At 39.3% G+C, this 12,935-nt stretch overlaps 1 protein-coding gene across 1 annotated transcript in view; it reads right to left on the bottom strand.

Annotated features, from left to right (window-relative positions):
• The window catches only part of TSPAN5 (tetraspanin 5), an 84,838-nt gene that overhangs the window by 5,078 nt on the left and 66,825 nt on the right, over window positions 1-12,935 (bottom strand). Inside the window, exons 3-5 of the mRNA XM_049815503.1 lie at window positions 6,938-7,084; window positions 4,828-4,998; window positions 2,729-2,854 (exon numbers count right to left, since the gene is read on the bottom strand). Coding sequence (XP_049671460.1) covers window positions 2,729-2,854; window positions 4,828-4,998; window positions 6,938-7,084 — 444 coding nt within the window. The remainder of the gene's footprint in view (window positions 1-2,728; window positions 2,855-4,827; window positions 4,999-6,937; window positions 7,085-12,935) is intronic.

The raw sequence follows: 12,935 nt of genomic DNA, 5'->3' as shown, positions 1-12,935 counted from the left end.
AGTTCTGTTGCAGAAGCTGCAAGTTCTTACCAAGGATCTCTGTAGAAATATATACAGTACCTAATTCCTGTCCAAAGACTAGGGAGGAGAAGGAAGAGATGGAGTAATGTGTTCTTACTGCCTATTCTTTCTTACAGGAGCTTGATACCAATGGCAAAGGAGGGATTTTTTTATTTTTTTTCCTACTGCCTCTGCTTTAGTACTCCCAAAGCAGAGGTAATAAAAAAGGCTACGGTAGACTTCTCCTAGTGAACAAGTGCAAGTGCTACCCATTGGAAGCTGAAGCTGCATTTACTCTGCATACAGAGTTATTTCAGGGCAGTAAAATGAAGCAACTACTTTTGGTGTCAGCCACAATGGCAGCAAAGTATTAAGTTACTGGCTTATATAATAACAGTGAGCAGAAGAAGGAACTACTCAAGGAAGTAAGAAAATCAGCCAGTCTTAGCTAGGTGGACTGACCACCACAATTTAATCAAATTGTGGGACATGAGAAAGGCAGCCAGCAGAGAAATAGATTTTAAAAAGCAGCCATATGGAAAAAGATCTCTCCTCCTGTCAGTTAAAGCTCTGTTAAGTGTTTCCTCACTTTGCAGGAAGTACATCAACAGGTCACATCCTGTCAGTTGCCCAAGTTGGATTCCCTCAATGAACCTTTAAGATTTGAGCAATTCATATCTTTTAATGAGATGAATGCTTCTGTTCTAGGATCTAAAATATAACAGCACCACACACTTCAAGGCTGTAAAAGCAGATAAGATTCCAGAGGGATTTTAAGCATTCTCCTTTGTACTGAATGCCTACTTGCTTTATCATCAGTGTCTTCTGCCTTTAGCCGTGGAATATGTTAACCAAAAAAAAGTGTGAAGAATAAAATGGAAATAAATCAACTTTTCTAGGCCCTGCCTGTAGAGGACTTTGGAACATCTCAACCTGCTAAACTACAGCAAAATGAACTATAGGAGTCCTAAACTATTTGTTGTAAAGGAGACTTATTTTAGCCTACTTAAACTTAGTACTTCCTGATTCAAGCTAAACTAAAAGTCCTGTTCAATAAAGTATCCACTATTTTTTTTGCATCAGTCCAACACTGCATCCTAATTCCAAAAGGGACAAATTTACTTTCCCACAGAATAAACCTGTGTTTAGCACTGCAACTGAACCAGTCACAGCTTAGTTACAATTATATCCATTATATGCATGACTTTTAATATTTTTAGAAATATTATTCTTTTTAGTCTTTATTTTAAAGGCAGTTAAGTGTGTTGCTTCCTTACAATGAATGAGACTTATCTTTAAATTTCTGGTTGCTGCATCACCCCCTAAGAAACTGTATCACCATATACACAGAGAGAGAGCGCTATAACTTTAGCATGGATTATGTATTTATAGGATTACCTTGTACTGGTGTCACTGGTTTGGTTTTATAACAACTATATTTTTAAAACTGGGTTGTGATGACCTCTCTGTGTGGGTGGGTGGGCAGATAGGCAAACAGTAGGGGGAATCCTAAGCATAATGTTTGAGCCTAACCTACATTTTGTTTTAATAGTTCATTAGAACATTTTCAGCAATGTTTGTGAGAAAGATTCAAACTACTGTGAAGACATGTTCACTGCAGAGGAACCAGAATGCAGCTTGTGCAAGTGGCAGTGCCTTAGCAGGAGAGGGGGAGAGCAGCAGTAGTGACTGGATGCCAGGAGCAGCAACTGTGTTGCATTAGCAAGGCAGGAAGCACCTCAGGTGCCTGTTGGCAACTTGCGTAACTTTAGTGGGTGCTACAGACTCATACATTCAAGGAACTGTAAGTCACTCCAGGTGGAGAAAAAGCCACCGCTGAACTACTAGATAATAAAAGTACTCACAGGCTGCTGCTTTTAAACTACATGAAAGTCAAATGTATGCAGTGTTAGCCACGTAACAGTTTCCATGCACACACCCATCCCTATTCTAAGCCTTTCACTGTCAGCGAACTGCTTCCCTACACTTCACCCTTCATTCTTGATCATGTCTGTACTAGCAATGCATGGCTCCAACATTTTCTGCTTCATGATCCAGAATTATAACTATTTAAAAAGACATGAAAATTTACCAAAAAGCTGTTCCCTCAAACAATTTCTGACCTGTCAAGTCTGATCTCAGGTAACTGTAGGACAAACAGTAATTTTAAAGGGAATAAAAGAGCATGTAAAGATGTCCATACCCAACTCAAGATTCTAATGCAAACATATGTGAGTTTTTCAGGACACAGACTGTCATTCATTACGGTAGCTAGCACAAACTGGGTCAAACTAGCTGCAGCCCCTGGACACTGCATTAAATAACGAGTAATACCTTCTTCAGAGTGTCTGATCTTAGAGTTGCTGTTCTCTTCAAGGCAGCCAATGAAATATCCTGATGATATTCAATTGAAAGCTCATATCCTTCAACTCATTAAGGGCTGCTTTTTATACTTGCTAAAATTAATATGTATGTTCAGCCATGCCCATAGTTCTCTCATTCTAATGAAAAGCAGCAAACAGCATACAATGAAGACTTAAGCTAGCTCAGGTTTTTTGCTGACTGCAGAAAAGTTAGTGGTTAAGCTGAGCTGCAAGTACAAAAAGAATACAGGTTGGTGAGAAGGTAATGATAATGTATGACTTTGGGGGCGGGGGTGTACGGAATATCTTAGAGTGATTTAAAATTGGAAGGGCAAACCCATCCTACCCTCTTGACTGTCACTTACGGCAGGGTCTTTCGTGCAGCAAGAGAACGGCACACCACAGCGCTCTCGACTTGCATTGGAATCTGTGCAGTTGAAGTAAATATTAAGGTTCCAGTCATCAGCTCCAAAAGCCCCACAGCACTGCCACTAGAACAAAGAAAGGAGAACTTCCTAACTTTCAGAACAAATCTCAGCATTAGTAACATGCATCATCACGGCCAGTTTCCCTCTAGCTTTCAAAACAAAATCTGAGATACCCTCTGGTTTCATTGAAGCTGGCTTGGTTGTTTTTTTTAAAAAGAAGACCATTCCAAACCTGTAAGCTGTTCTAAAATTATCATGTGATGAAAATTATGTTCATACCCTGGAACACTGCTCTCTAGAGAGAAACCCATGGAGTGAGCTGATAAGCCTACACAACACCACAGAGTTGCAGAGGCCTACAAGCTATGCCCCCAGGGATAGTAGAGCCAGTATGACATTCCGTCCAGTCTAATGTGCCCTGGGTTCTCAACAAAACTAATCAGCTCCAAGGGCTACACTGGTATAGCTAACTCCATTTGCCAGTTTGGGGGAATCTTTGCCTGGCTGTACATCAGACAGTACGCACACATTGTTTCCTGAGCATCACACATTGCACAAATAACCTCTTCACTGAAGGCAGGCAGAATCCTTCAAAAAGTAAATATGCCAAATGGCAGGCTTAGTCTCTGGCAATACATGCTGAACATAAAAAGAATGGACTGGTGAGCAGTGGAGCAGTGATGGTGTACAGCATTTAAGGAGCTAACCCAATGAACCCATATATATCAACTTTAAAGAAAAAAAAAAAATAATCTAAAAACCCCAAGCAAACCACATTTTAAAAAGCATTGGAATGGCAATTCTCTTTCTAGATGTAGCACAGTTTCCTCTGCAATACCTGAACATGTTGTCTTCAAGCGTTATCTCTACTAGCTGAAAAAGTAGCTTGGTCTCCAGACTCATACTGTCCCTGACTTACCTGCTGAGATTGCTAATCCAGTTAGGAGAGCAAGTTTTATGTAGCATCTGCAAAACTGGATGGTAGCCTCTTGGTTGCATACAAGTGGACCACTGCTTTCAGACTGCGGTGACCCCTGACCTCCTCCCAACTCAACAAGATGCAAACCAGTGCAAGGATCCACATCCTGTTACTTACTTGTCATTTTTTTCCCCCCAACGCATAAAGAAGCAAATCAAACACTGAATGAAGTGATTTTAATTCCAGAATGTACAAAAATTGGTAAATATTATTTCAACCAACACTTAACCATGTTAGCTACACAGGGCCAAATTCAAAGAGGAGTTCATCACCACAGGCCAGAATTGAGTACTAGAGTAAGAAGGTACTGGCAAAATAACTTGTATGCAAAAGTCAGTGCAAGACTCCTTTACACACACTGATAAATTACAGAGCTTAACCCACACAAGCATGTGCATCTCTGGCTTCACCCTTCCCTCCTAAGTGCAGATGTACATTGTTTAGAGATTTCCCATGAGAACGTCATGAGTTGCCCACTTCATTAGCCTGATTGCATTAAGTCTACTTAAAAAGAAATTACACTGTAGCTTCACTCAGACCAGCTAAACATCTCTGCCACTCTGCAGCATGGTGTAGCACCTCTAACATTGCTAAACTACACCAAAATTCATCTCAGAACAAAATTAAGCTTAGAAAAGGATTATTTTTTTTGAACAGGTGTGATAGCTCCTACAATAAAATATTTTGAAGATTCCCCCCCAAGAGCCCTAAAATATCTTCAAACACATATAGAAAATGCTCCAGAAAAATGAACATAAGACACTGATGATTAATTTGTAGATTTGACACTCTAAGTCTTCAAGAATAAGTCACCCTAACTCTCCACCTTGTTTTGCTCAGTTATACGTCAACAAATAAGCCATTTTTAGAGGTGCTGTGTGTTTGTAGAAGTTCTGTAATGAGAAATATACATATATATATATATATATTCAAAAGTATTATATGCTAGAATATTTCTGTTGTTCCTTGAAGAAACCAAACAGATGGGAGGTAAAAAATATAGTAGGTATTTCTTTAAAGTCAGCTTTACAAAAAAATAAACAAGAGTCCAACTTACATATTCCTGTGTGAAGTCTATGAGGTTTTGCAAATCAATGTCATCTCGGTATGCTCTGATGTTGTTGTTTATAAAGAAATACAGCTGGTCCTTTATCCAGTCTTTGAAAACAAATGCTAGGACACCAGCAGTGAGCTCCAAGAAGAAAATAATTCCCAGAAACACAGAAAACTACGAAGAAAAAGAAAAAGGTTAGAATTATTTTGTTTTATGACCAAAAACTTATTTTTCAAGGCTCATAATTATGTCCAGTGTTAGGGCTTTATCTGTTTCAGTATAAGTTCAAGCTATTCTGGCACAAAGGAAATTTTAAATTAAAAATACACCATTTTTAATTAGGGCTGTAGTACAGGAATCTTAATTCTATTCTAACAAATAATAAAATGCCAACAATTCAAACTTTGGACATTTCACTGGGATTTTCAAAGAGGTCCAAGAGAATTCACTGTAAATTTCAATAGAGATGGCTACTCACCAGCTGCAGAGCCCTCTGAAAACTCACCTTAAATTTCTATGTAGGCACTTATATTTTCAAAGGCATAAACAACCAATAATGCCAGTGAAATGCTAAGTGACTTTTTCATTGGTAAAGCTTTGCCTAAGCAGACAAAGCAAAAATTGGTAACAGCAGAAATTAATTAATGATTAAGTCAGAGCAGAATGTCTATGAAATGACTCACATCCACATTAAAACCAAATGAGGCTGGTATGATTAATGCAAATGCAATGGATGCCAAAGGCATTACTAATGATCTGCCACTTTCTCTAAGCATCTCCACTGAATCTACCCTGTTTTAAAACACACAGGGGTCCTCATATACTGGAAGTCCATCCCTTTTGCAATTGCGCCTTTGAGTTTCATTTTAATATGCTCTCTGTGTTTGTTCAGATGCATTTTTAATTTCTCCTGCAGCTGCTGTATAGGAAGCTATTTCTGGTACAGCAGATGGGTTAATTTTAGGCAAGCTAAGAGAAGCAAGGAAGAGGAGAAAAGAAGTGTTACAATAGCTCCCCCCCTCTTTTCTCTCTCTCTCCTTTTTTTTTTTTTTTTTTTTTTTTTTTTTAAAGACAAGAGCAAGCTAGAACTAACCCAAGCTGCTTTATAAATGCCACAAGAACTGCAACTCTCAACTGCCTCCTCCCCTTACACAACATGTCTGTGGGAGCCAAATATGTCACTTGAAGACAGTTGTTTCACTAGAAGCCTTTTCATGTATATATTAACAGTTAATGGCTGTGAAGACACAACTACTACCCAGGCTGTGCCCACCTCTGGAAGTTGGAGTGGTGGAGGAAAGAATCTTGAATTTTTTTTATAAATCTTAAATTTAGCTAAAATGGAATCGAATACTGTTATCCTCATCTTCAAAGCTCACAGGAGGAAGGCTTTCAAAAAACAGAATCAGACTACTTAGCTAAAGGAGTTTTAAATACTGAGGAATGTTTGTATATCAGCAGCTCCTTCCCCAACTAACAGTCCAGCCCAGCATTCAAGATGACAACTTCTATTTTCTTTACCTATCCTGCGCATGTTCTCCTCCCTTTCTCCCTCTCAGGCCCCAGCACTGACAGTAAGCAATAAAGCCTTTTCAAATTAGCTAAACAGTACAGAACTGAGGATATCAGCGAGCAACCCCTCATAACAGTCTTATCTCCTCTGTACCATGAGGGGCACTTGCACAGCAGAAATCACATGGGTCACATTCAGTAGCGTATCTACATTCCCTGTATTTCATAGGCAGCTTGTTATGGATTCAAAGTTCAATATACAGATTCTTAGCAGAAATTTCTCCCTTTTCATGACAGGAAAGCAAAATCTTAGGCTATATCCATATGAAAACCGGTAGTTCCATGTTCTGATTCTTACTGTCAGTAGTTTTGAACTCTAAAAAAAACCAGCCAGCAAGCACCAGAGACTGAAGAGTGTAAAGTGTTAACAGTAAGCAAAGGCAATTCACAGAACAATACTCTCACATCAGGTAATATCTTCTGCTCCCCCAAAGACATTTTTAAATCTTTACACAGTTAAGCAGGAACAGAGAACATGACTTATGTTCTTATGACTTATGCTACGTAACTGATGAATGCCACAGTTGCAAAGGCTACTCACAAATTTGAGAAGAAAGGTATTTTCTCGCAAAGCTCCAATGCATCCTGCAAATCCCAAAATGAACATAACTCCTCCTACCACTAGGAAGAGCCAAACTGGATCAAAGCCTCCCAGGTCGGTGATGGAGGAGATATTGGACAGCACTCCCTGGGAAAGAAATAATGCCAAGGGATAACAAGTGTGTTCAGTTTTCAGTTGTACAAGTTCTGCTTGCATTTTTCTTTTTAAAAAAGTAGAAGACTACATCAAATAAATGTTCTGCAGTACAGCAAGAAAATACAATTAAGAAAATCTTTGCATTCAAAAAGAGATTAAAAGGGCGATTATGCACAATATTTCTGAATCAACATGTGGAATGAACAACAAAATGTGCTTCTAGTCCTCTGTGAGAAACTCACAGGGCTTTTCACTGCTTCTATAGCTATGAGAATTCGTCTGCCAGAAAATCAGAATAGATATATCATATACATTGTTTATGTAAGCACATAGTTATACACATTGTGATAGAAAAAGCAGTCAATAGCAAGAACAGCTCCTTGAATTTAGCATTTATGCTCAGTATTTACAACAATTGACAGAAATTACAAGTGAGCTCCTAGGTCGCAGCATCTTGCAACAACGAATTTTACACCAAATTTTGACAAACTAGGTACCTGGCCAACCCAACTTCAGGCATCTACAGTGCCAAAAATTCATTACATAAATAAAGTACAGCTACTGACTAATCAGTTAGCAGGAAAAAATTGAAAATAATGTTAAGTCTCTTAGTAGAACATAAGGCAGTTTAAGAACTTGTCTTGGGAGATAGTTTGCACTAACTTAGGTTAGACCTATCATATGGTAAACCACATATGTTGTATTTTAGATATGACAGTCAGCACAGTCTGCTTGTAATGCCATTGTCCCCTTAGAAGCAGAGCTTGGGTTGTGAAGCCAGTAATCCCAAGGAACTATTTTATTTTTTTGAACTCATTTTAACCAGAGTTTGGCTGATGTTGAACAGATGGGTCATATCAAGAAGCAAGTACAAAGTCTTCCTTATCCCAGTGAGCTTGCACAAGAACAGTTACAGTTTCCTAAAGCCTTTTGGCAGCAAAAAAGCTGAAGTATCACTATTTCTTCATTCACCTCCCAGTGCTGTAGGTCAATGCAAAGCACACTGCTGTAGCAGACATTTCTCCATGTGTTTCCTCAAAGAAGCCTGAACCCAGGCTGAGTGCTTTGGACTACTGCTTTCCCTACTAACTCCTGAATGAAGCTGTGGCTTGAAAAGCAACAATATAGACCTTTAACTCTACAGCTCCTTATATGCAGAATTAGTAAGTTCTTCATCCTTTTCCTTTTCCCTGTTCATATCCCCTTTGCGTCTTTGAAATAGTCCCCAAATAGCAATAATTTTGAAGGAAGTTATCATAACCTTATTTCCAAAAGTTGTTAGTAACATTGTTAACAGATGACTGCTCACAACTGTGGCTTTAGACGTGGGGTTTTATTTGTTTGATTGTAAATATACTCAGTTTGGACCACTTGGAACATATAAATAGTCATGTAACCAATACCTTTAATACAGTACTCCACCTAGTCTGCAACCACTTCCATAGTTTCCCAAGCAAAACTGACATTGAGCAAGTAGTAAATGAAGGCAGTACTTGAAGCTTTTTAAGTCTGCAGACAATGATAGACTGGATAAAATACACACATTAATTTCTCCAATGCACATAGCAAGGAGCCTTGGAAAAGGCCAGCATGCTAAAAGTGAAAGAAAAACCTGACTACAACCCAATCCTAAAGTATGAACAATAAACCGACAGCATGAATGACATTCTCAAACTGGATTCCTCTCCCTCCTACTACAGAAGGCTATTGCCAGAGGGATGAAAAGAAATAAAATATATTAAAAAACCCACAACACATTCATCACTTTTCTCCTACCTTACATGTAGTACTAGTCTTATTGTCATTCATTAAAAAGACAAAAATAGACGTTAGGCATGATATAACACAACGCTGCTCAGAGACAGTATTGCTATCAAAGCAGAGTAGATGGCACATCCCTTTTCCTAACTAGTGATGAGATGGTACAAGCCAGGCTGAAATGAACACTTATCTGTCATTAACACTTAAATCAACGTGTGCAAAAGTTTTCCACTGCTTTTGCTTCATTACATTTGTCATAGAGAAGAAATCAATGACATAACTTTCTGGCCAAGAATGACACACAAAATAAACAGTATAATCCAATAACACACAAACCTTTGAAAAAGTCATGGCCTAGGCCATATACAAGTCAGGAAACATCAGCTCTGCCCCAAGGGACAAAGACTGCTAAAATGACTTATTCACAAAGTTTTAAAGTCCTTTTTATGTTTCCCCTCTGTGCCTATATAGTTACCATAAGAAATTCTGTCTTAAAGCAAACACTGCTACTCATTTCTTTTAACATTAGCTGATTTTGGAATTAATGGACTGTAGTAGAGTGAGAAAACAGTAACTGGAGAAAGGATGTTGCCTTTGTATTTTAATTATTTTATTCCAAAAAAATCCCAGAAGGATGAACAGTCATTTAAGTCTCTCTTTATAAGACATTTTGTTGGTCTTAAAAAAAAAAAAAAAAGAAAAAAAGAAAACAACAACAACAACAACAACTCACAGCAAATTACTACATTTAATCAAGTTCCTTCTAGATGAAAGTAATAAAATTCAAATGAAAGAAGAAATCCAAGTGAAATTCAGCTCACATTTGTGGACAGTGCTCTTAGAGAAGCTAGTCATAATATAAGGAATTGTTAGTGAGAAGAAATACACCAATTTGCATTTTGTCACACTCCCGCTGAAGTCGATGACAATAAAATTTAGTGAACCAGTTGTATATTGCTTTTTTGATCATGTCCTTTCCCACCTTACTTGATTTGCTAGCACTGTCAGGCTCTTAACACCCTGGCATATCACATATTGGCCTATCACCTGGCAAAAGTCACTCATCTAATCTCTGGTCTCCTCCAGGCTCCAACTCCTCAGGGCAGCTACGATCTGACACTTACTGAAATAGAACACAAGCTTTATCTGCCATTGTTTGCTGTCCTTGTAAGGTCCCTTTATGTGCATCTTTTGCTAGTCCACATATGGCAATCATAAGCCTAGCTTGGATAAACCCCAAATAATACACCCTGACAGCACAAAGCACATACTGCCTAATTCTCATGTGTACTCTATGTGCTCTCTGCATATGAATCCCAAGATATCAGTATTCTGAGAGACGTCTCAGGATATACAATCTTCAGAGAGGCTTTGGCAATAAAACAATAGCTAGCAGCAGGAATGACAAACACAGACAATGCTCTGTGGTTACAACTAGAGATGCATAGAGGTAGTCTGAGATAAGATAGCTGCTTACTGCTGAAATACAGTTTTCCAGTCTTGTTTTTTTTTCTGGACACTTACAAATAAGCTCTCTGAAGAGACAGCGGTGCAATACTTTAAAGAAAAGCATATTTTGCTTCAAGCAGCAGGGCAATAATCACGTAATATTATCTCACTTTACACTGTTAAGAAGAACTAAACATACAGTCCTATAGGCACATACATCTCCTACCTACCACAAGTTTCTATAATGCCTACTATCACAGGATTCAGTATTTTTTGGCTGTAACTGCTACTTCTGTGGAAAGTTTGGCAGAGATGTACAAACGCCTGGTAGCGACCAATTCTGTCTTCATCCCATCTTTAGCCAAAAGCAAGAGGGAATGTTTCCAGAGGTGCTTGAGCAGAGGATCAGGAGTCTCATATTCTAACACTGCATCCTCCAGTGACATGCTCTGAATCCTCAGGCTGACCAGTCAGTCACAGAATATAAGGTGACTGTTTGTTGAGTGATCTCTCGCATCAACCTAAACAAGCCAGACCTAAACAAACCTCCTGTATATCCTTTAAAGTCAGGCTTTCTACAAATACAAAGTATTTTTCTCAGCCACGCTACTGCAACAGTCCACTTCAACCTTTACTGTTAAATAGTTGCAAGTACTACTGATGCTTTAGCATCTGAAAGGAGGAAATATATATTTTTATTTCCTAAACCCATATTCTCGTTTTGGAAGTATAGTTATTTTTCTGGGGTACATGCACATCACTTTCTTGGTAGTTTAGGCATGTGCGTAATCTTTATTTGGCAGTAAACACTCTGCGCAAAGCTTTTCTTCTTTCTGTACTTTTCTTCTCACAATGGTGTCAATCCAGGGCTCTGCTGTAGTTCCACAAGGAGAACCAGTAGGACATGTTCCCTGGCTGATCTCCAGCTCATCTGTTTGCTCTGTTCCCCCATGCTCAATTGCCTGCTGTACATTACAGCGCCTGGGTTATTACCCAACCTTTTAATCCACCACAACTCAAAATTTTTGGGGGGCAGTGAAGCAACAAAAGCATCACCCATAATTGAACTAAAATTAATAATGGTGAAGTTATGAAAAAAGTTTCTTTACTTGTGCAATGTACTTCAATCACTAGGACACAAAGATGTAGGCATGGAACAGGAAAGACTGACCTCATATTCCTACCCCATCGCAAATTCAGGAGAGGAAGTCAAGTGTAACAGTAGGACTTGCTCTTTTCTCCAACAAGAGTGGGCCAAAGAGGCATTGGTGGTACGTTCTGTTACACCAAAGAACATGAAACAACCAAGCCAGGCCTGCCAGAAGCTCCTGCAGAACTGGAGTCTTCTCCTTACGGTATGTAAGCACAGGCAGAAAAACAGTCTATGAGGGATGCCTGAACACAGTGACAGATCCTCTGTTGTCATGCCAGTTTTTGCCCCTGGCCAGAGCCCTCTGCCCTACAAGCTGGATCTCATACATGGGTCAAGGGAGAACAAAGCAGAGGAAAAATGCTGGTCTTGAAGACAGCAACATGAGAAGGCCCCTCCTGATATTATAGCTGCACAATTGTTTCCCTTTATCCCATCAATAAAGAATAAGGAAGCAACAGTCACTTAGAAAAGCAGTAAGGGTGCACCCCTCACCCCTTCTCCATCTTGTACTCTTTAAGATCATCAGGACAATTTGTACTACTTTCCAGAGACAGATCTCTGACTCCAGCTCCCACCTTTGGTGCACATCTACATTAGCATTTCACATCAGATCCAGGAGTCCATTTAAAGGGATCACACACAAGCTGTGCTTCAGTTCACACCAGGGAATAGTCTTAGAGCATACAGACTAAATTACTTACAAATGAAGATGTGCCCCTGGAACATAATTTGTGCTCCAGCCACTAGCAGGCATTCATTCCATGAGATCACACTAGAAGCAGGCTGAAGAAAACTCAAACTTTCAAAACCTGCAGAGTGTGCAAGTTGGATCTTCAACACCATTTCCTCTCTTATTGGTCCACGCTACCTGCATCTAGCAGACATATCCTTTGCGCACTGAACCCAGAAAGTTACTTTAATTTCCCCAGAATGTATGGATGCCAATGCAGACTTGGTTGTAGCAATGCCCCAGTGTTGGCACACCTACATAATCTGTTTGTGTTCCTGGTTCCTAATGAGGCCAAATAGAAGGGAGTCACAAGTGCATTAACAAACTAGTGAGATTCCAGACCATCTGTAGTTAGTGTAGAGAATCCACTACCACCTTCAGGTCTCAGAAATGTTCCCAGAAGTTTGCTAGACTGTTGGTTCTCTCTGGAACAGCTGATTGCACAGGCACAGTAGTGTACTGCAGGGCAAAAGAGAATGGTTCCAAGTGAAAACACTCTAGGTAGCAGCAATTTTGAAAAGCTGACCAAGTAATGAAAATTCAAGGCATCTTGAGTCAGAGACAACTCAGGAGAATCATCATCCTACAGAACAAAGAGGTGATACACTGTGAAAGTATATGGGATTTGGCCCATTGGAGTACATGTAAAAGAACTGGGCTCAACACAACAGACTCCATGAGAAACAACATCCCAGAGGGCCATTAAAAAGTAAAAAGAAGAAACCAACACCAGTAGCATGGGAGAAATC

The sequence above is a fragment of the Accipiter gentilis genome, chromosome 12 (assembly GCF_929443795.1).
Source record: "Accipiter gentilis chromosome 12, bAccGen1.1, whole genome shotgun sequence".
Lineage (NCBI taxonomy): Eukaryota > Metazoa > Chordata > Aves > Accipitriformes > Accipitridae > Astur > Astur gentilis.
The sequence above is the reverse complement of the archived record's forward strand: the minus strand, read 5'-3'. Positions and strand labels throughout refer to the sequence as shown.